General features: G+C 33.4%; 1 protein-coding gene across 1 annotated transcript; it reads right to left on the minus strand.

Annotated features, from left to right (window-relative positions):
* Window positions 1-283: 283 nt before the first annotated feature.
* On the minus strand, window positions 284-21006 carry LOC132754457 (uncharacterized). Its single transcript, XM_060745085.1, has 8 exons — window positions 20614-21006; window positions 19140-19292; window positions 18370-18550; window positions 10915-11099; window positions 9402-9573; window positions 8692-8849; window positions 7913-8038; window positions 284-1701 (listed from the first exon to the last, which is right to left on the minus strand). Exons 1-8 carry the CDS (start codon window positions 20918-20920, stop codon window positions 1229-1231), a joined length of 1755 nt encoding a protein of 584 aa, XP_060601068.1. The 5' UTR covers window positions 20921-21006; the 3' UTR covers window positions 284-1228.
* Between the last annotated feature and the right edge of the window lie 3497 nt (window positions 21007-24503).

Here is a 24503-nt window from a genome sequence, read left to right on the forward strand (position 1 = left end):
GAAGTACTAAATTTGGATTTTAAAATTGTTGAACGATACTTGTTAAATTTGTACTCGTTGGCAGTTATTTTATTTTGAACAACACCGGTTTCATACATCGCAACCTACTGACCTTTTTTCTCTAAATTTCGAATAAGCCTGTTTCATAAGGCATCGACGTAAACGTGCGATTTCTTTGAGTTCAAAAGCAAAATAGGGATCAGTCTTTTTGGCAATTGGGGGAAAAGATCATAGATAAATGTTAAAGAAGCTGCATTTGGAAAAAAGTTTTGTAAGTAAAAAAATAAAAAAAAACATCAGTCAATTGCTGATAATTCACCGAACCTTTCCTAGAAATATGTCTCTGACATGCAAACGAAGTATACAATCTACCTGAAATTTCTCAAATTTTCAGAAGCTCTGTATTATTGTGCTATATGCCATATATTCTGTTTACACATGAGTTGCACGTATGGAAAAATCGTCCTGTAATTATGTGTACACAATATATAAAAAACTTTTATAAAGTATGTTTTGATTGATTAAGATATATCCGGTCTCTCGAAATCATTTTATCCAGACAGTCATGCAATTCTTCAATAATCTGTATCTGTCCTCATTAACTATTCATTATAGCTGGGAAAGAAATTTCCTTTGTATGATAAATATCCAAGATTTTGACGGCAGCTTGCGCTTACCGTCCGAGAACAGGCGCAATCAAATCAAGCCTGCAACATTTTCAGTTTTGACGTTTTGGGTTTTCTTTTGGATTCCGTTTTTCTCTTTATAAAGTTTCATCATATGTACAGTAAATGTATCTTAACAAAGGCAACATTTTAGTACTTTCTGTTCATTTTATCTCAAGACGTACAACTGGTGAATAGGTTTGATTTAGTTATTTAAGCATCATCTTCGGATGTTCTAAAATCAAAATGTCACCATTTTCATGTGAAACAAGTGCTAGGATAGCCTGCACTGACCATTACCGTTCATTAACTGGCTCAGTCTTACCAAGCCTCCAACATTTTCAATTTTGCCATTTGGGACGTTCCTTAGGGCTTCTGTTTATCTCTATTCAATTAAACTTAGTTCGCAAGATATCAAATTATGCCGTTTTAGGCATTTTAGGTACTCATTTTTCTACTGTATTGAATCAAATGACAAAACTTCAGCAAATAAAATGTTTCACAACTTTTCAATATGAATGTACATTGAAGAGATATCAGTTGAAAGTTCTGAAATGAGACAATTATAGCTCGTACATGCTCATATGTTGTACTACCATTGTCTGCTGCTGCGGTGGATTAAACCCATCATTCCGTGTGGTATAGCCTGGCGCTGATTGTTGGTTAGGTTGAACGCCACTGTTCTGACTATATGTTGGAACATATGGCTGCTGGTAAGGTTGAAAACTACCATTGATCGTTGACGGCACAGTCTGCTGTCGAGATGTATTCGTAATAGGACCGACAGACTGGTGGTTATTTACGGTGTTATGAGTGTTTGGAACCGTTTGTTGTGTACCAGATACGTTTGTACGATTGTCGTCTGCTCTCCATGGAACAACAGAATTGCCATTTATTTTCGACTGTATCTCGTCCAGTGCTTTACTATGTTTTAGAACAAGAACGATTGTCGTTACAGACCCTGACAACAACAGCATACCACCTCCGTAACGGAATACTTTCTTCCAATCATTTGCGCCTCCATCATCGATTTTAACTAGAAAAAGAAATTTCAAACATAAATTGTCATATGCACCGTAGTTTTAAATATGGCTTTACTGACAGCAAGTTTAATGAAATGGCACTTCTATCACATTCTGATAGAATAACAAATGAAGGAGATTGCACACAGTTGGTATTTAGACTTTGCGAAACTTTAAAATAAACAATAAGAACACATTCCATTACCTGTTACGGGCAGGTTAAATAGAATCGAGTTTCTGATTTTCAACTGTTTGATTTGTTTCCATTGCTCTTAAAGAAATCTCCTTTTTCTACACTTATGGGGTAACTAGAAGTAACTTTTGATATCGGAGGTCCTCGAATGCAAATGTTAAACTTTGTATCAATGTACAAATTTAATAATAATTATGATAGCTTATTATAATGAATAATTCTTTTATGTATACTAAAGGGTTTGAATAAAGGAATATGAAGTGTGTCAGTGTGATTAAAGAGGTACTTGTTTCAATTCTTTTCCAATCTAGAATAGGTGTTATCCTTAGGAAGCAGTGAACAAACAATTTATATGATAATTCTAGACTAGTTTATTTATTTTTTTATTTATTTTATATATAAGCAAATTAACGTGAATACATTATCAGACTATAAAATCATTTACAACAAATATAATAACAAAACAAAACAATTGAAAATCTAAATCTAAAATTAACAAACAACCGACAACAACGAAAACAACAAACAAATAAACTCTACAAATTACAACAAAAACTAAATCATCAAACGACAAACTACAACATGTATTAAAAACATAAAAAACAATACCAGGTAATTAAGAAGGCCAATGCAAAACTTAAGTTTTTATATAGAAAAGTTCATTTTTAAATAGGTATACTAAACAGCTTTTAGTTTCTTCATTAATACAATGTCATTTTGATTATGCGTGTGCCTCCTGGTATTTAGGGTTGAGTCAAAATCTAAAAAATAGACTTCAGGCCACACAGAATAAGTTGGTGAGATTTATACTTAATCTCAGTCCCCGTACTCATATAGGGAGGGCTCATTTTGAGGAAGTTGGTTGGTTACCAGTACATCTGAGGGTAAATTTTCTTATTCTTGGTCATGTCCATAAGATACATAACAATAGTGCACCTAGTTATTTAAATGAGCATTTTCAAATTGCAAATGAGGTACACTCTTACTCCACTCGATTTAGAGATAGTAACAGTTATTGTATTCCAAGAGTTAAGGGTTTAGGTAAGAAAACATTTGTATTTAATGGTTGTCAGGAATGGAACAGGTTACCAACACATCTTAGGTTCATAGCAAGTCGTGATAATTTTAAAAAAATCTCTTAAGGAACATTTTATGCAATCAATATCTGTTTAGTCATTTTAATCTAGTCATCTTACCTAGCTTTTATTTATATATTTTTTATGTTAAGTGCATATTTTAGTAGTACCTATTTATTGTCAAACATATCTGTCATAATAATTATGATTATAATACATATGTGATAAATTTTGTGATGGAAATACTTATGTGCAATAATTGATATAAGAAATTGTAATTGAATAATTTTTGTGCAATACTTAATAATTAGTAAATATTTTGCCTTTCTGGTGTCATATGATCAATTCTAAGGACCACAATGGAAATAAGTCGGCTTATGCCTTCTTTTTGTGTCATCCTTGGTATTGAATATATGGCATCAACACATGCACTTTCATGTTTACATGTATCTCTTGATGTTGACATTGAATTTGTAGTTGTTTTATGACATGTATTTTTTACCAGAATAAAACTATCTATCTATCTACTGAAAACAACAGAAACGTCCAAAAATGAAAAAAAAATGTTGATAAATTTTTCTATCGGGTAATGTTTCTCAAAAATGCAACACGATTCATGTATATTTTTTCAGGGTTGTGATGTGTGATCTTCTCAATACAATCAATGTTATTGTTTTGTTTTTTTTTTCTTTTTTCTTTGTTTTTTTTTTTGTTGTTTTTTTTTTTTTTTTTTTTTTTTTTTTTTGTCTTACAGACGTTCCATTATATGCCAATTCACTTTACAATGAATTCTACATTCATGATAAAATAACGGGTAAATCATCTACATGTACGTATGTATATAAGTATACAATGTGGCGCCGTTATATGTCGCAACGCCGCTAAATGTCGCACTTGACGCTAAATGTCGCACCATTACCGCTAAATGTCGCAACCGCCGCTAAATGTCGCAAAATCGTCTACCGTTAAATGTCGCAACTGTACCGCTAAATGTCGCACGAATTTGCCTTACCGTTAAATGTCGCAACACTACCGTTAAATGTCGCAAGATGTAATTTTATGTTTAACTCAAGTTTTATTGTTCTATTATATCAATTAAATCTACTTACTCAAGACGAATTATGTCTGTTTGAAAGCGAGTGATTTTATTATATATGGAACTGCGCTACAATTTGTCATCTTTATTGTTTTGCGTTCGATTTTTAGCTGATCTTATACAAGTACATATTGATAATTATACAATTGTCTATCTTTTGTATGCAACTGCAAAATTGGCATTGTTCTGTAAATAGTTTTGTATAATCATGTCTGTAAAATTGGCAGAAGAGACAGCCTAACGACCTTGCTGCCTGAGATGGCAGAATGATGACCTAGTAGACTGAGGAGGCAAATTGCCTCGCAGTCGGAAGAAGAAGCCTCAGTTGCTGACGACCTGGGCCTTAGGAGTTTGCCTAACGCCCTAGAAGCCTAACGTCGGCAGCCTAGCATTTTGAGGCGGCAGCCAGATATTCTAACAGTCTATCGATATCAGTCTTTCAACCTTAAGTTGTCAATCTAACAGCCTAATGTCGGCAGTCAAGAAGCTTAAAGTTAGTGACATATTTTATAAATATGGAAACAATTTAAAATACAGTAAAGCCATGCAAAAGGACATGTATGATTATAAAAAAAAAACGCTTCTACCTCTAGGACGCTGAACTTAGCTGAAAAGCTGGCAGTCGGGCATATAGTAATTCAACCGTCCTTCCGTCTGTCTATCTGTCCGTACGCGGTTAAGCTAAAACGGCAAGCTGGATTTTTCTTAAGTTCTACCCGTGCAAATGGCTTCGTAATTTGCAATTTACTTATCAATATAAAGTATTGATACAGGCAAGTTACATAATTATGGTTTCCATTTTAACCAAGTTATTGCCCTTTCAAACAGTTTGAAGATGAATATCGTTAACCTTAACCGGCAAATTGGATTTATGTTAAGTTCTGTCTATATTAATGGCTTCATAATTTCCACACTTACTTATTAATAGAAAGAACATGATATTGACAAGGTTTATAACTGTGCCATCCATTTTCCCAGATATTTCCCTGTTTTCACTTTGGAAATAGGGCATTGTATGGTGAACCTATTCCGGTAAGTTGAATTTATCTAAAATTTAATTTATTTAATGATATCTTCCATATTTGGTAGGTGGATACTTATAATTGTCCTCTTATTTTTGTGGAGTAAGGGTCTCTTAGGTCAAGGTCACTGGTGTGAAAATTTTTTGAAACATTTTAGCTCATTAAGCCTTTATTTTTAAGTTAATGTATTTCATGTTTAATACAAACATTCAAAGGGAGGTCCTCTTCCTATGGGTTTAGATAGGGGTCATGTGGGTCAAGGTCAAAGTCACCAATGTCGAAAATAGATTTTACAGGTGTTTTAACATTATACTATTGACAGACGTATTTTATATTTGGTAGGAATATAAAGTTAAGGTTTCCTCCTTTGGATGGAGTTAGTGTTAAGTTGGGTCAATGTCACCAGTTGTAAAAATAGAATTTTACGTTTTCACAGCCTTTATTTATTGACAAATATATTTCATATTTTGGTAGGAAGATAACTTGCATGGTAATTGTCTTTTGATTGAGGTAGGGATCAGTGGGTCAAGGTCACAAGTGCTATAAATAGATTTTTGTACTTTTGCACATACATTCTTTATTTATTGACAAATGTATTCCATATTTGGTAGAAAGATAACTTGCATGATATTCTTCCTTTTGATTGAATCAGTGATTCAATGTCAAGGATGCAAATAATAGATTTTTACACATTTGCTTATACAGCCCTTTTTCTGATGTTTTTATCAGCTCACCTGTCACAGGGTGAGTTTTTGTGATCGCTTTTCGTCCGCGTCCGTCCTTCGTCCGTCCGTCCGTCCGTAAACCTTTACTTTAAATGACATCTCCTCATAAACCACTAAGCCAATTTCATCCAAACTTAACAGGAATGTTTCTTTTGTGGTCACCTTTAAAAATTGTTCAAAGAATTTAATTCTATGCAGAACTCTGGTTGCCATGGCAACCGAAAGAAAAACTTTAAATATCTTCTTTTAAAAAAACCCTAAGAGCTAGAGCTTAGATATTTGGCATGAAACATCTTCTAGTAAGTGTCTACCAAGTTTGTTCAAGTCCTGGGGTCAAAATTGGCCCCGCCCCAGGGAGTCATTGATTTTCCCTTTATGCATATAGTAAAAACTTTAAAAAACTTTTTTTAAAGAACCCAAAGAGCTAGAGCTAAGATATTTAGCATGAAACATCTTCTAATGAGTGTCTACCAAGTTTGTTCAAATAAAAGCCCCGGGGTCAAAATTGGCCCCGCCCCAGGGGGTCATTGATTTTCCCTACATGCATATAGTAAAAGCTTAAAAAATCCTCTGCTAAAGAACTCAAAAGGCTAGAGCTAAGATATTTAGCATGAAACATGTTCTAATGGGTGTCTACCAAGTTTGTTCAAAGCCCTGGGGTCAAAGTTGGCCCCGTCCCGTGGGTCATTGATTTTCCTAATATGTGTATAACAAAAACTTAAAAAATCTTCTTTGAAAAAAACCAAAAAGCTAGAGTTTAGATATTAAGCATGAAACATCTTCTTGTAAGTGTCTACAAAGTTTGTTCAAATAAAAGCCCTGGGGTCAAAATTGGCCCTGCCGTGGGCAGGGTGGATGCTATATACAGGTGAGCGACCTCAGGGCCATCATGGCCCTCTTGTATTTGATAGGATGATAACGTGGTCTTCGTCCTTCAGATTAGGGGTCAGTTGATTTGAGTTCTATATTTTTCCTTGAATGCATAAGCTGTTCAGAGGTGTGTTGAGGAACATCAGTCATGGATAAAACAGAGAAAAAGAACCCATAAAGAAAGTCCAAAACGTCAAAATAGAAAATGTTGCAGGCTCGGTTTGATAAATCGCCCGTGTATGACTTTATTACTGTTAGTATTGGCCAGAAAAAATAGGTTATCAAATCAATGAAATTACTTAAACCGAATTCTGATAGCGACAATGTCATAATACCTTTAAGATGTTGTCAATCAGGGTAATAAATGAAAAAGGGAGACAAAGGAAAAATACTTTTCTATTGAGAATTAAATATCAATTGTATCTTTCTAGAATACGCTTTCTAGCGTCAAGATTACATTATATAGCAGCTCAAAACCTCGATATTTAGGTTCATAAAAGAAAACAATTAAAGCAAATACACTTTTGTGTAATTGCAATTACAATAAAAATGACTATGATAGCGTTAAAAAGTAATATAATACTACTTTAAATCATGATTTTAACATGAATTTACATCTTGCGACATTTAACGGTAGTGCTGCGACATTTAACGGTAAGGGAAAATTGTGCGACTTTTAACGTTACAGTAGCGACATTTAACGGTAGACGATTTTGCGACATTTAGCGGCGGTTGCGATCTTTAGCGGCAATGGTGCGACATTTAGCGGCGGTTGCGACATTTAGCGGAAAGTGCGACATTTAGCGACTTTGCGACATATAACGGCGCCACATACAAGTAACGTAATTATGTTGTATTAAATGAATAAATTATTTCATATATCAATAAGGAATAGGGACATTCAATGAACGCATCCCCACCCCGAAATAAAAAAAACCACACAGGACCACCGGCAACACACTGTTTGCTATGTGTTCGCTCATACTTTCTAAAGTGTAGCTTTATTTTCCTGGTCTTTTGGAGTCATTTATTACAACACACTAGTATTGAAATTGAATGATGTTAAGGCCGGTGAAAGGGTGCGTGAGAGATTTTGCACTTTCACATCATCTCTCATGAACAAACATATTGAAACAAATCTGCATTTTTCATAAAGTATTGATGTTGTCATTGCTTCCGAGGGATTTCCACTATTCTAGATTATATTTTACATATATACAATGCATATCTTTTTTAATTTTACCGATTATTTCGTTCGTAATCAATCCGCCAAAACCAACAAACATCAGTATGAGCCCTTCAACAATTCTTACATTGTCTCTACCAAACACCTCTGGTATCACATCATCTCTTAATCCCTCGTTCATACCTATGATATAAATGTGTATGTACATGTATGTAAATTTCTTATCTGTGTTTTTACAAAATTCAAGTAAGAAAAACATAGATCTATAGCGGTAGCACTTCTGGTACAGCAAGGGAAATCATGTCAAAGTTTAGCATAATCTTGATTGAATTTTAACCTGCTCTCGAGAAATAACGAGAACTTTGAACCCTCAAGCATAGGGGCGCCATGCCAAGTGAGACGGTTAAATACCCGTGTGACATTCCTGTGTTCCGCGAACTACGATCCCAGCTATTTATGGCACAGAAAACGAATTGACACAGCGGTGTGGGTAAATGCTCGACTATAAGGAAAGTTTCATTGCATAAAAAAGATAGTTGGAAAAAAAACATAATAAAATTAATTTGATTTTATTGCCCTATTCCCAAAAATGCGAAATCAATATTAATCCAAGTTCTAATAGATTTCACTATTGTGAGGTGAGAAAGTAATGATTTTAACTTTTTTTAATGTCACGAATAATTAACGTTTGTGATGAGATATAGATAATATTTAATTTTTACTTTTTTTCAGATGATAAATAAACTAAATAAACAAACGACATTTGATTGTTTTTTTATCGGCGTCTATCCGAGCTAAAGCATTACCTACATATTATATCTAGAAGCTAGGCTTACCAAAGAACGTTGCAAACAGTAAACTAAAAGTGAAAAAGTATCCAAAGTTTACTGCCTCTGGTGCTACAAAACAACCAATCGACATGGTGAAGGATGTAGCCACTAACAGACCAAATATATGTGTCAGACGGCTGTCTTTATGTGCAATGTCATCAGGCCTGGTATGAAAAAACTTGATTTACAAAATTTAAAAGACAAAATTATGCCATTTAAATTCATTTTTACAAAACAATTAATATTGGCTATGCCACTTTAAGACTTACTATCACACACTTCGCTTCATAGAATTATCAAAGGAGCCGAGTTCTTTTTCTTTTCTTTTTTTCGCCAGTACGTCATATAATTAATTTAACACAGTCCGTCATTTAGTGTGATATATATTTAGTCCAATTTATTAATTGCAATCCTGTAGTGGCACAATCTATACCTGAAACTTGAACTAAAAAAATCTCTATTTGGTCGAATATTTATGACTTGGACGACTTGGGAATGCATTTGACACGTTGCTTAGCAACATAGATGATAGCTGAAAATCGGTTATTTGAAAAAAGAAAGTTTGATACTTTTATACTATGTTATAATATGTTGTTTGCCATATTTCCTTTTAATTTGATGAACCCCCTAAATCTTCAGCAACTCACCTCAGTTGTTCTTAATATTAATAAATTTGTTTTAATAAAGAGAAACAATTTTGAATAAAACTGACAAACCGGTTCTCCTCCCGGTACACCGTTTTCCTGACAACCCATGCTATGAACGTTCCCAATGCCTGTCCTGCTGGTTGACTCAGTCCGTAAAGTAGAGCTTTAGTGAGATTTCTACCAAATTCCAGCCGGCTTGTCATGTCACTGTCAATGAACTGACCTTGTGGTGTCTCTATTCCTGGTAGTATAAAACATGTTTGTTTAACTAGAAGGTAGACATGTTTGTCTCCATATATATACTCGTACACAGAAACACCATTTTAGAGACACACATACTTTCGTGTTGCTAATAGATATTGATGTAGAGAGATAAAATTTATTCTACAGTCTTATTTTTGTTGTACAAAGGTTATTGCTATATACAGAGGGTCGTCCTGAAGAGGTAGGAGTGAAAATACTTCCTTATTGAGATGGCTTCTGTAATAATGATTGACCCTATATTCCTTGAAGTTATCTAATCTGAATTCAAATATATGTATATGAGCCGCGTCATGACAAAACCAACATAGTGCGTTTGCGACCGGCATGGATCCTGATCAGACTGCGCCGATGCGCAGACTGGTCTGGATCCATGCTGGTCGCAAACCCATTATGTTGGTTTTGTCGTGACGCGGCTCATATGTCTTCTCGTCAATTTTCAAAACCAATCATGTAATGTATTTTTTAAAGGGAGACACAGGCAAAATATCCATTTCTTCGTTATGAATTTTTCATTCATTATTCTGTAAATATCCTGAAAATGAATACACTTGGCAGTCAAAGGAACAAAAGTTTTTTATGTTTTCTCCTTATAAAGAATAAAATTTCCTAACTTGACCCGCGTGGCTCAGGTTAGAGCGTTAAGATTTAACAATAGTTGTCACAGTTAACTCTGGAAACGTTAAAGAACATGTCAAATGAATGGATCAGACTTTTTCAATCATACAATATCCACAATATCTGTTATTGTCAATTCCGGGGTTTGTTCAAATCACATAACTTGTTTTAAATCTACGGCAAATCTGTCGTGCAACATATACTAGTACAAATATATTTAAACTTCAAACCCAAAATATATAGAATTTATACAGAAATTCATGCTGGGACTTTAAAGAAAATGTCATTTTAGCGTGATTTGAGTACATAAGATTATTTTAATATTTGTGTCATTAATTTGCCCGAGAATCCCTTTAAATATCCCAGGGCTATAAAAACTATATTTATGTTAACAATCACGAGATTTTGTTTTGAAGCTTAATGAGACTTTCTTTGGCTCGTTTTAGAGTTTTATAAAAGTTTTTGGACTCGTTTGAAAGGTTACAGACTTTTTCTTGCTTAAAATCGTTTAAAACGTTATAACACTTTCTTATTTAGGTAGTTTAAAACATTGGTGCTTTTTGCTGAACCTCGTTTTTAAAATATAATGACACTTTCTTGCTTAAGCTCGTTGTAAAACATTAGACCTCTTCAGCTTGTTTTTAATTATTTTTTTATGAAACAACGAGAAAATGGTCTGTAAATGTAAAGATGTTAAATTTACCCCAGTGAAAGAAGAAGTATACTGCACATGTCAGCCAAAACAATAAACTCTTGAGTAAGTCTTTATTCCCGAGTCCAACCGTCTTCTGAATGAATGTCACCGATCTGTTCTCCTTCATTGTTATCTTAAGTTCCCGTAAGGTTAAACCAAGTAAGCCAATTCCAATACATAGCCCAGAACATCCTCTAAAACAACATGGCAAATAGTGTTATAAATGACAACAGCTCAATGGGGAAAACAACATAAATGACAACAAGTAACTATTACAATTTTATTTTGATTTGTGTCAGTCTCGCAGTAGATAAACGAAATCACTGTCTTGCGATCATATATAATTTTATATTTATCCTGTCTTGCGATCGCATGTTACTACCGATCACTGTACCTTTCTTGTGAGCCTATATATTTTAACTTGAACCTTTCTTGCTATAGCAGACAGTAGATTTGTTTATATACTGTGCATCAATGTGTCAGTAAAGGATTGTGCGTTCCTCCCACTTTCTTTCGACAGTTTCCGTATTACCTACATGTGTTTAAATACATTTTTGTAACGTGAGAGAAAGTGACGTCATTATTTTGAACTGCACAAAATTGCGTCTCCCTTACGTACTCATTAGCTCATCACAGGTGGCAGTATCAGTGTTTGGACACCCCACCCCTATCTGCCCATGGACCCCTACTACAACCCTGAAAAAAATAATTCAACACTCTAAGGCTTACTATAAGGTACCAAATACAAAACCACTGATGAAATTATATAAAAAAAAAATTTTTTCCACTATCAAAATTATAGTTATAGAAAGGTGAAAAGCCTACTATATGTTCATTTGCCAAACAATGTGGAACACGGGAAATCGTCGTTTCGGCGACAGAGGCGCATTCCGGCGGGATTTCGCTGCATCATTCATTAACATCAATAAAAAGAACTAAAATTCCACAGCTTATCTAATTCAAGTCTAACGAATATCACTATAATTCCGATTTTTTCTGTTTCACGGTATTTTTTGAATTGTCGTAGCCATTTTGCAGTCTGATACCTGGGTTGAAATACGCGATCTGATTGGACGAGCCAAATTGGACGTCCAATCAGATCGCGTATAACACACAGGTGTGGCGCCGTTATATGTCGCAACGCCGCTAAATGTCGCACTTGCCGCTAAATGTCGCACCATTGACGCTAAATGTCGCAACCGCCGCTAAATGTCGCAAAACCATTTGACGTTAAATGTCGCAATGTTAACGTTAAATGTCGCACGAATTTCCCTTACCGTTAAATGTCGCAACACTACCGTTAAATGTCGCAAGATGTAATTTTATGTTGAACTCAAGTTTTATTGTTGTATCATATTAATTAAATCTGCCTACTCAATTTGAAAGCGAGTGAATTTATTATATATGGAACTGCGCTACAATTTAGGCGGCGATAATACTCATATTGTAAATAAATGTATATTGTTTTGCGTTCGATATTTAGCTGATCTTATGCAAGTACATATTGATAATTATACAATTGTCTACTATTTGTATGAAACTGCAAAATTGGCATTGTCCTGTAAATAGTTTAGTACAATTGTGTCTGTAAAATGGCAGAAGAGACAGGCTGCCTGAGGTGGCAGTCGGATGGCCTAGTTGACTGAGGAGCCAAATTGTCTCGCAGTCGGAAGAGGTACCCTAAATTGCTGACGACCTGGACCTTAAGAGTTTACCTAACGCCCTGTAAGCCTAACGTTGGTAGCCTAGTATCCTGAGGAGGCCGCCTAACATCCTAACAGCCTATCGATGTCAGCTTTGCAACCTGAAGTTGGCAATCTAACAGCTTAGAGTCGGCAGCCTAGTAGCTTAAAGTTAGTGACTTATATTATAAATATGGAAACAATTTAAAATACAGTAAAATCACTATGAAAGGTCATGCAAAAGCACATACACATGCATGATTATGGAAAAAACGCCTTTACCTTTAGGGCACTTAACTTTGTAGTCTAATAGCCTAAAGCTGGCAGTCTAGGAGCCTGGCAGCCTAAAATTGGTGTCATGTTTTAAAAAATGGAACGATCAAAATAATAAAACGGCAAGTTGGATTTTTCCTAAAATCTACTTGTACAAAGGGCTTCATAATTTACACATTTATTAATCAATACAATAATCTTGATCATGGCAAGTAACATAATTATTGCATAAATTTTAATCAAGTTATTGCCATTTTCAGCAGTTTGAGAATGAATATCGTTAACCTTAACCGGCAAGTTGGATTTATTTAAGTACTGTCTATACTTATGGCTTCATAATTTCCAAACTTACTTATTTAGAAAAAGTTCATGATATTGCCACCCATTTTCTCAAGTTATATTCCTTTTTTTCACTTTGAAAATAAGACCTTGTATGGTTAACCTATTCCGGTAAGTTGGATTTATCTTAAAAATTCATTTAATGATATCTTCCATATCTGGTAGGTGGATACCATTAATGGCCGTGTTTTTTATGGAGTAAGGGGTCTCTAGTGTCAAGGTCACTGGTGTGAATTTTTTATAACATTTTTGCTCATAAAGCCTTTATTGTTAAGATTATGTATTTCATGTTTAATACAAACATGCCAAGAGAGGTCCTCTTTCTTTGGGTTTAGTTGGGGGTCCTGTGGGTAGAGGCCAAAGTCACCAATGCCAAAATAGATTTTAACATTTTTACAGGTGTTTTAACATTATTCTTTTGAAAGATGTCTTTTATAGTTGGTAGGAACATGGCATTGAGGTCTTCTCCTTTGGATGGAGTTATGGTTCAGTTGGGTCAAGGTCACCAGTTCTAAAATAGATTTCTACACTTTTACAGCCTTTATTTATTGACAAATGTATTTCATATTTGGAAGGTAGATAACTTGCATGGCATTCTTCCTTTATATTGAGGAAGGGACCAATGGGCCATGGTCACAAAAGCTAAAATAGATTTTAATTTGCAGGATGAAGTTCACACAAACAGTTTATGCTTTTATCAAATTTGCTAGTCGTATGCGTGTTTTTATTTCCATTTTAACGCCAGAAAGGCAGTGGTCATTCATATTATTGTTGCAATAAATTAAAAAGATGTTTTCTTTACACATCTGTTCCATTTTTTTTTTTTTTTTTTTTTGAAAAATAAAGTTCTTAAAATTATCTTAAAATAAATACACTATTGTGCGTATGTATGTATTTATGGTCATTTGAACTTCACTATGACGTACTCGACACGCGCATTTTAGGACGAAAATAAAAGTGTTTACAGATATCTAACCAATATCGTCGTTACATATGTACGAGTATAATTCACGTCTTGTGTTTTTCGAAAAATGTCAAATTTAATTTCATTGAAATATTTATCATGAAGCGTTACAGATTAAGATTTTCATTACAGCAAAGTAATGATATAAAAAGCCTAAATTCTCTGGCCAAAACGACTAGCTGTCTTTAGCCAAACAGCAAGGCCAATATTAGCTTAATCAATTATTTGTATTCTTATTATATGATAGTTACTGCAGAATCTTTCATAGTATAAAGCGACTTGGCGAGTAAAATATCACTTGCCACAATGTCAAAGCGTAAATAGTGTTTGACAAATCGTAAAATGTACTAAATCTTGTGTACTTTGACATCTGCTTACTGTGTGTGAATTTGCGTTTATTTATACTCGACACCGGTTGCCCATATGGGCGAGTCCTCCAGAAGAGTACAAGTCATTTTATATTTTGGAGGATAGTGCAATTACAGATATAGAATGATGCCCCTATTCAACGTGCCAAGTTGTTTTAGCACTTATACACGGGACCTCGATTTAAAGTATCATCCGAAAGACTTATCAGTAATTTAAGTTGGCCAGCCCGGGAATAGAACCAACAAGGTCGAGGTTACAAGTCTCGCGCTCTATGCGGGCTGGCTGCTTACAAAAATTCCGGTGCATATAATCGTAAAATTCGCTCATATCTAGCACCCGACTGCGGATCGAATACTACATGATCAAGGAGTACTACATGATATTTTTTTTCGATTTTCGTATTCACACCGTATTACCGGCGGCAGTGATGGCAGATCACTGCAGTGATGGCAGATATCTGAAAATTACCGATCGGTACATCACTATTTTGCATTGATTTTTTCCATCAAAATTGATTTCAAAGTGCTGCCACTTCTCAATGGATTGAGATAGAGTCAAAGGCTTTTCAGCATTGGTTACACGTTACCTTATGATCGACCTGGGGCCATTTTTAGCCTCCCACAAGTCCAAAGTTTTCTTGGCGATGAGGGGGACTCAGCCCCCCTTCAAACCCCCCAAACAGAAGGGGGCACATCCCCCTTCTGGCAACCCCCTGATGTATCTTTTGGATGGGGGTGGGGGGCCGCGCCGAAAAAGTGGTCAATTTTTTAAACAACATTTATCAAACAAAAACAAGTGTTTGGGGGCCTAAATAAGGCATTTTTTCACCATTTGAGAAAGCAAACATGCATACAATACTATATGTATCTTAAGTTTAGCAGCGCACTCCCTTTTTAAGACATAACGCCAGTTGCATATTACAGCAAGTAACTTCTGTAAGTGGATATTCATTTGCTAGCATAATTATGACATTATTTTCTCGAGGTAATAATGTTCATCGCTTTATGACAAATAAAGGCTGAAATTTACTTAATCGGCGCAGATTATAAATTATTAAATTGATGTAATAAAGGGGAGACTATTAACCTCGCAACTGGCATCAGTGTATCATAAAACAATGTATGTTAATGTAAAATGGAAAGATAATATTATTGACAGTTCAAATATTTTCCTATATTATCAAGTTCTTGAAAAACACGACAACGTGGATTCATTTCTTTAAATTTTCATGTTTGTAATAGCGTTGTAGTTTGCCTTTGAATAACATTTACTATGCTAAACTATTAACAACAGTTCTAACATCACGTGCTCCCATTTAACTATATATTTTTTCATTCATTTTAGTTGTAACCATGACAACTTATAAAGATGAACCTTTCGATGATTCATATCACAAGATGAAAATTAATCCTGTATTAATAGGAAAAAAACTAGAATTTTTTTGATTTGTTATATTCTTTTTCTCTTTTTGACCTTTCAATTAATATGAACAGATCAAGCACACATGCATGAATATAGAAAAATGAAGTTTTTCATGTTCATTTCTCTATTTATAGTGAAATTTTGTCGTACTAAATCATCACTTTTTGTATTGTATCTGCATGTTGCTAAAAAGCTTTTTTCGATGCACACACCGCATTAATAACTTTTCTATCTTGAGAAAATATTAGAAATAATAGTTTAACGTCTCAATTCCGACTAAAAGGACGCAAAGAAAAGAGGAATTGATAAAAGATTGAACTTGATTTTCTGTCAGAATGTTAGCCACTTTCGTGGTATTTCTGCCATCGACGGCAGCATTTATAATATGTATCTGCCTACAACGGCAGCATTTTTTCTTCGACCGGACAAGATTGAGCGTCTGTAAAACTTTCAAGAAAAGACTCACGGGGTAGATATTTGGCTTGCGTGACCCCAATGGATGAACGTCTATATTGATAACAGGAAATCCTGCCATTTACTTAAAACTTGAGATATTTTGAACAGAAAACAGACATTTTCACGGATTTTTTCCAAGGCTTTCACTTTTAACCTGCTCAAAATAGTCTTAAAACAGGAAAAAACGAGTCCAAAATTACCTTACAGTATCTCCATTCAATAGACAATAGTTTTATAGCAATGATATGGGCCGTATTTGCGTAATATAATTAAACCAACCAAATTTATAACCTACCTGTATCGATCGGTAATTTTCAGATATCTGCCATCACTGCAGTGATCTGCCATCACTGCCGCCGGTAATACGGTGTGGTATTGACCATGCATTTCAAACTATGTTTTTCACGTATTTGCCGTTTCTGTTAAAATAAAAAATTTGCCTTGATATTCAATCAATATTTCACGTTTGAAGTGAATATTTGTGATGTTTTTTTTTTTAAATATAATAAGGGAGATATTTTAGAAAAAATACCTTTCAGGGTCATCTGTCCTTTAGAAATGCATTAGTACTTTCATATGAAATAAGTATTTTAAGTTTAAAGTGAATATGTTTGAAATTAGCCTTAACCAAAAGGTTAATCAGAGCGAAAACATCTTAGAGAAATAAGGGGAATAACTTTGCAAAATATAACTAGGATTATCTGCCTTTTGATATTGCATCATATGATCATAGTGAACAACTAAACCACGTTTAAAGTAAATTGGGTAGTTTCTGAGAAAATAAATGAAATTACTTAAACCAAATTCTGAGAGTGACAATACCATAATACCTTTAATCTGTTGTCAATCAGGGTTACAAATGAAAATGTTAAACAAGAGAAAAATACTTATCTATTGAGAATTTAGTATCAATTATCCTTTCTAGCCTAAAGATTACATTATATAGTAGCTCAAAACCTCGATATTTAGGTTCATTAAAGAAACCAAGTAAGACAAAGATAATTTTTGTGTAATGGCAATTACAATCAAAATAACTATGAGAATGTTAAAAAGTAATATAATTCTACTTTAAACATGATTTTAACATGAATTTACATCTTGCGACATTTAACGGTAGTGTTGCGACATTTAACGGTAAGGGAAATTCGTGCGACATTTAACGTTAGCATTGCGACATTTAACGGCAAATGATTTTGCGACATTAAGCGGCGGTTGCGACATTTAGCGTCAATGGTGCGACATTTAGCGGCAAGTGCGACATTTAGCGGCGTTGCGACATATAACGGCGCCACACACAGGTATCAGAATCCAAAATGGCAACGACAAGTAAAAAATTACCGTGAAATAGAAAAAATCGATAGAATATTGATATTCGTTAGACTTGAATTAAGTAAGCTGTGGAATTCAAGTTCTTTTTATTGATGTAAATGAATGATGCAGCGAAATCCCGCCGGAATGCGCCTCAGTCGCCGAAACGACGATTTCCCGTGTTCCACATTGTTTGGCAAATGAACATATAGTAGGCTTTTCACCTTTCTATAACTATAATTTTGATAGTGGAAAAAAATTTTTTTTATATAATTTCATCAGTGGTTTTGTATTTGGTACCTTATAATAAGCCTTAGGGTGTTGAATTATTTTTTTCAGGGTGTAGTAGGGGTCCAGGGGCAGATAGGGGTGTGGTGTCCAAACACTGATACTGCCACCTGTGTAGCTCATTAGGATATCAAAAATTAAAAATACGAGGACTCTTTCTATACATTCTATAGATAAAGCGATTCTAAAACACGATATCAGCCGCCAAGTGATAAATATTTCGTCAAACTCTAACATCATGGTGACACGTAAATGTTCAGTAAAAATACAATTTGTGAAATAATAAAATGATATTAAGTGTAAATAATTTAAAAAGATGTTTTAAAGTACATTGAATATTAAGTATAAATATGTGTTCATAACCTTAAAAACTTTCTCCATAAAACTTTGACGTCACTCTCGGCCGTTATAATTATAATGGCTAGAATCATTTCGCCGACGTGAGTTCCTAATTTGGACACAAACAAAGCTTTTATTCTCTTTGTTGTAAAATATTCTAACACGGGGATCAACGCGCCAAGTTTGATAAAACTCATTCCTATTGCTGAAAAGAAATTAACTACGTGTATATAAACAGTATACATTGTATCGTTACTTATCGTAAATTTGACATGTAAAATGGTCAGCTGCAGTCTTAAGCTTATATATTATACATTGTTAATTCTATTTAACGAGCACACTGCTGTAAACCCTATATTGGACGAGGCGCTAACCGAGTGTAATATAGGTTTTGTAGCTGTGTATAAGTCCAATACAGTCAGTGATATGCTCAACAATATATAATGTTTCTTTATTTCACAAAGTCAATCTTTAAGGAATGAAATCATTAAATTAATTAAAACATTAAAAAACATCGGTTTTTGTATTTTACCATAAATTAGAATCACTAGAGTACAATATGGAAATGCTGTGGAAGTATTGGACTCTGTTAATGAAAACGAAGCTAAACAAAGTACGATATGGCTTAAGAAAGAGTGCCTGAAACCAGCTTACCAAGAAATATTTGTAATACAGTAATACTTGTTAAGCCAGACAAGATCTTGATGAACTGACGGTTTTTAAGTCCGAAGTATAAATGCCTAAACTTATTTACATGTATTTAATTTTAGATATTTAGAATAATTTAATTTTACCTGTCGGACCATATATCAGAAATTTGATAAATCCTTCAGTATCATCATCTCCGAGATAGGATATAAATATAACGGTAGTCATGACAACGCCGGCTCCAATACAAACGGTCTTCTTGTAACCAAAGAATATCATAACTAACGCAGCTATCGGTGCTATATTAGGAAACAAAATCTGATAAAAGTTTAAAGTAACAACAAAGTTTTAAAGGAAGTCTTATAAAAATAAAACACCCCTATCTTTAGATATGTTTGAATAATGATTGCTTATATTTAAAGTAAAGTCCAAGTAATTCAGGTCCAAGTGCTCGTGTTTAATAAAAGTTTTATTATTTTATTTATTTATCTTTTTTAATGCCATGTCTGAAATTCCTGAAATTTTTGTCTATTGCGACAAAGATTGAAAGGTCTGGTCCAGTAAAAATGAAATGATTTGTATACTTTAAGTAAATTCAGGACAAAGACAGAAATAAATAAAAAAATATCTCAGTTGCACCGAGAATATGTCCATTTAAATATTGGTGCGAAATGCATGATGTTCGAATGATTTTGAGGACGAACTGTTCTGTTATTTTACAAATAACAAAAATATGTCTGTAATATAAATAACAGTTATGAATAAATTGTTTGATATAAAAATTATAGTCATGTATTGTTTACTTACTTATAAAAGATTAAACTAGTTCATTAAACACAAGATTGCATATTTGCCTGGAATTTAGGTATATAACCACTAAATGTAATAAAAAAATCTAGGCTTCACAGAATCCTGCAAAATAACCTACATACATTTTGAAATAAACGTACTTTTCACACAGTTAATCTGTTTTATAACTTTAATGATAATTATTATTCATGAATAAGCACACGTTTTGGCTGTTTTTCAAAAAATATTTCCGTTGCGCCCGTAGCGCAAAAACATCTCCTTTGCGTATTTTAGTCATACTCATTGTTTCCTGTCTTCTGTTATTCAAACATGGCAGTATCACTTCAGTTAAACATTGTTTTTTTTTGTGTGTGTGTGTGTGTGTGTTTTTAATTCATAAAAACTCGATGACCTGTTGTACATTAGAAAAGTTATTTTTATTAGAAAGTTTGAAAACAGTGTGACTTTGTTAGAGCTAAAAATACATAGAAGGATTAGAAGCAAGACTAAAATTTTCCCGATTGCGTCTAATCATAGGCCTACCTGACTAATTCCTGGTTACTCTCATTCTTACACTGCTCGCTTGCGCACATGCGCCTTCTACACCTTTCCCACAAATATGATTAAAAATGAAAGTACAAACGAATTATAATTCTAGGTTAATAATATTCCACTTGAAAGCAATATTAACAGTACGTTAATAGTATTTAAGAAATAGCGCAAATTTACGTGTCTGACAAAATTGAAACAAACAAACAAACAAAAATAATAAAGCGACATATGAGTCTGTTGGCTAACATTCTAACATTTTTAAACAAAAATTAGACCTACCATATATATCAACCAGTTCTACGTATTGTTTATCCACTTCTTGTTGCGTTTCATCGTCCATTCCAGTTGCAGACGACATTTTGGAATCCATCAAAGAGACACGAATCATAATCTGCATTATGCTCAGTAGCGCATTTATCAATGCACACGTGAGAACTATTAACCAAGCTCTAAGACCGCCATCTGGTGGATTTTCAAAAGTTGTTCCCTGTCCAGGAGGTTCGAGTTCGAGCCCTCCATGACTAATTGTTTCCTCGGGCTCTTCCCTTTCCTGTGATATGGTTGAGATTACTTTTGTATTTGCCATACTTTTACGCTGCCATGTATAAATCCAAAAACACCATTTACTTTTGTTATTTCATTACTAAAATTAAATAAACTAGGACAACAACAGTTGAGTTTGAAATAATGATACAGCCTCTATTAATCGTAAGACAATCATTGATTATCGGGTACATGGCTGGTTTCGTGGAAATATTGATGAAAACTGCGAATACCTCGATGTTTAATGTACCGTAGCGTGTTTGATTTCTAAGCGTAAAGCAATATTTATGGACAAAGACATCTTTTTGCCATACAAAAAATGGTGACTCCTATAAATGTTTTATGATTTCAATTGATTTTAGAATTTAGCATTTTAGAGGTTGTCAATAGTGATATGAGGCTAGTCTTGACAATTTAAAACAATGATATATATACAGAGGATGTGAATCGATACCTTATTGTTTCTCGGTCAATATTCTCTATAGGTGAGTTACTTAATGACGTGAATAACAACAACGAATCGATGATTACAATGATGATCATAATAATATTGAAGATAAAGCAGAAAATGATGATTGATAAGGTAACCGTAATGGATGATGATAATGATGTTGATGATGATTGATATCTTTATGAATGATGATGATGATGATGATGATGATAGTATTTTAAAGGTACTGAATGGTGATGATGATTATGATTATTATAATTATTATTATTATTATTATTGCTATGCTAACGAAAATTGATGAAGATGATGATGTTGATGATGATGATGATGATGGTGATGGTGATGATGATGATGGCGATGATGATGATGATGATGATGATGAATATGATGATGATGATGATGATGATGATGATGATGATGATGGTAATGATGATTGATATCTTATAGGTAATGAATGGATGATGATGATGATTATGATGATGATTGTATTTTAAGGAAATTGAACGGTGATGATGATTATGATTATTATTATTATTATTCTTGTTATTTATATTATTATTGCTATGCTAACGAAAATTGATGATGATGATGTTGATGTTGATGATGATGATGATGGTGATGATTGGTATCTTATAGGTAATGAATGGTGGTGATGATGATGATTATGATGATGATGATAGTATTTTAAAGGTATTGAATGGTGGTGATGATGATGATTATGATGATTATTCTTGTTATTTATATTATTATTGCTATGCTAACGAAAATTGATGATGATGATGTTGATAATGATGATGATGTTGATGATGATGAGAATTATGATGAAGATGATGATAATGACGATGATGATGATGATGGTGATGATGATGATGATGATGATGATGATGATGATGATGATTATTATTATTATTATTATTATTATTATTATTATCATTATTATTATCATTATTATTATTATTATTATTATTATTATTATTATTATTATTATTATTATCATTATTGTTATTATTATTATTAATATTATTATTATTATTATTATTATTATTATTATTATTATTATTATCATTATTATTGATATGCGAACAGTAGTAATTGGTGAAGGCCATGATAATGAAGATAATGCTAATGATGATGATGATAATATTGATGATGATTGGTTGCTATGGAACTACTTAAGAGATAATGTTTATAACATACTGATTATAATACTTTTACCCACACCAAAGATAATGATGATATATTACAACAGGATACCTTACACACATATTTTCCATCGTAAGTGTCAGCGTGCCTTTAAAATATAATATAATATTTATAAAATATAATATTCATGATGGCGTCAGTTGTCCGAAAAAAGAGCATTGTGACCGCTTGCCTCAGCATGCCCCATTTTTAATTGTTCGTATTTGGACTGTAAAATCTAGTACGCGCGTTATACCAAATGACTGCCAAGAAATTTCAGTACATTTCCCAAGAATAGATGTTTTCTAAGCATTTTGCTTTTTCTTTCCTATTTGATAACTATTAAAATAGATTAGTAAAGTGTGATATTATAAGGTTATTAAAATTATTGAGTTCAATACTGAATTTTATTGGACGAGTAAACCGCTGTCAAACCTATATTGGACTAGGCGCTAGCCGGGTAGCTTTTGCAGCTGTGTACGAGTCCAAAAGTATTAGTATTGTTCTCAACAATATTTAACGACCTCTTTTTATTTCTCGTTTTTGACATTTTCAAAGAAGTTTATTACTTCAAATTAAAATAAGGAATTGATATATATATTTTGACCTTGAAAATGAGACTAATTGGAACAGAACAGAACATATATTTTATTTTGAATTAAGCATATACAGCTCATCTTTATATACAACAAATATATGTATGCATGAATATGAATATAATTATATTATCAGCCACATTTACTGCATCAGTTCTTTGAATTTTAGTGTGTTCGGTCGATTGAAATACTTGGAATTAGGCTTCTCCTACTAAAACGGAAGAAAGGGCATTTTAACATATAGTGGAATTCATCGGCAATATCATTTTGATTACATAAAGTGCATTTCCTTTGACCATGTTCTACAAAAGACTTGCGCCATCTACCAGTTTGAAAAGTGTCACAGTTAAATCGTATACATATACATGCACAGTAAGTTAACTGGAGTGCAGGCATCAGTTACCCGCACTCCTAATCATTCCCGGTGAAAAATAAAGTTGATTTATGGTGGCTGATTTGGAACGTTTTTGTGCGCCGTCTTGTAGCTAGCGAAGCACGCCAAACGTCGCGTTGTCGTGTGGCGTGTTGTCGCGATGTCGCTCAAATCAAAGGATTGGCTAATAAGCCAAGCGTAAAGACGTCAGTGCGACGAAAAGGCGATAACGATATAGGTTGTGTTGTCGCTATCGACAACGCAACGCGCAAAGTGTTCCAAATCAGCCACCATACATTATAAGCTATATCATTCTCGTAAATGAAATACATGTGTTGTGGTGATTAAAAAATATGTTAATAAGTGGTTTCTAAAAATAGAAGCAGGCCTCTATCCCACTTGGCACCATTGTTGTGGTGTTGAAAATTAAAACCTTTTTGATTTCTAGTAATAGAATTTAGTTACTTATTACCTAATGTTCTTAGTTTGCTCAGGAGTACTCTTTAATAGGGAAAAAATCTAATCGTCAGGATGACACCACCCTTTGAATGCAAAGGGAAATAAAACACAAATGTTGAATAGATTTAAATCAACCAAATTTTTAATGAACTAAATTTTTATTTACACTTAACTAAAAGTTACTTAAAGCTAAACAAGTTATTAATGTTTACTAAAAATGAAACAGTTCTTATTTAACCAAAAATATGAAAATCAGAATAAACTAGTTGAATAAAAGATTTAAACCAGTTAAAAGTTGTTTAAACTGTAATTACTAAAAATATGAAAAATAACCTTAATGATTCTGTGCTGTTAATAACTAATAAATCTAAATTGTAGCAAGCCCTGTTTTAATCTATATCAACAAAAATAAAGATCTAATGATTCAAGATGGCTGCCACTTAAAACAAAGAAAAGATATTCATTAATCTTAATTAATTCTGTAAAAATAATTACTTAAATTACTTACAAATTTATCAAAAATGTTTCTGTGAATTTAGATAATCTCTAAGGTCATTTAAAGCCC

Source organism: Ruditapes philippinarum, unplaced genomic scaffold (genome assembly GCF_026571515.1).
Source record: "Ruditapes philippinarum isolate M1 unplaced genomic scaffold, ASM2657151v2 ctg1338_1_1_1_1, whole genome shotgun sequence".
Classification (NCBI taxonomy): domain Eukaryota; kingdom Metazoa; phylum Mollusca; class Bivalvia; order Venerida; family Veneridae; genus Ruditapes; species Ruditapes philippinarum.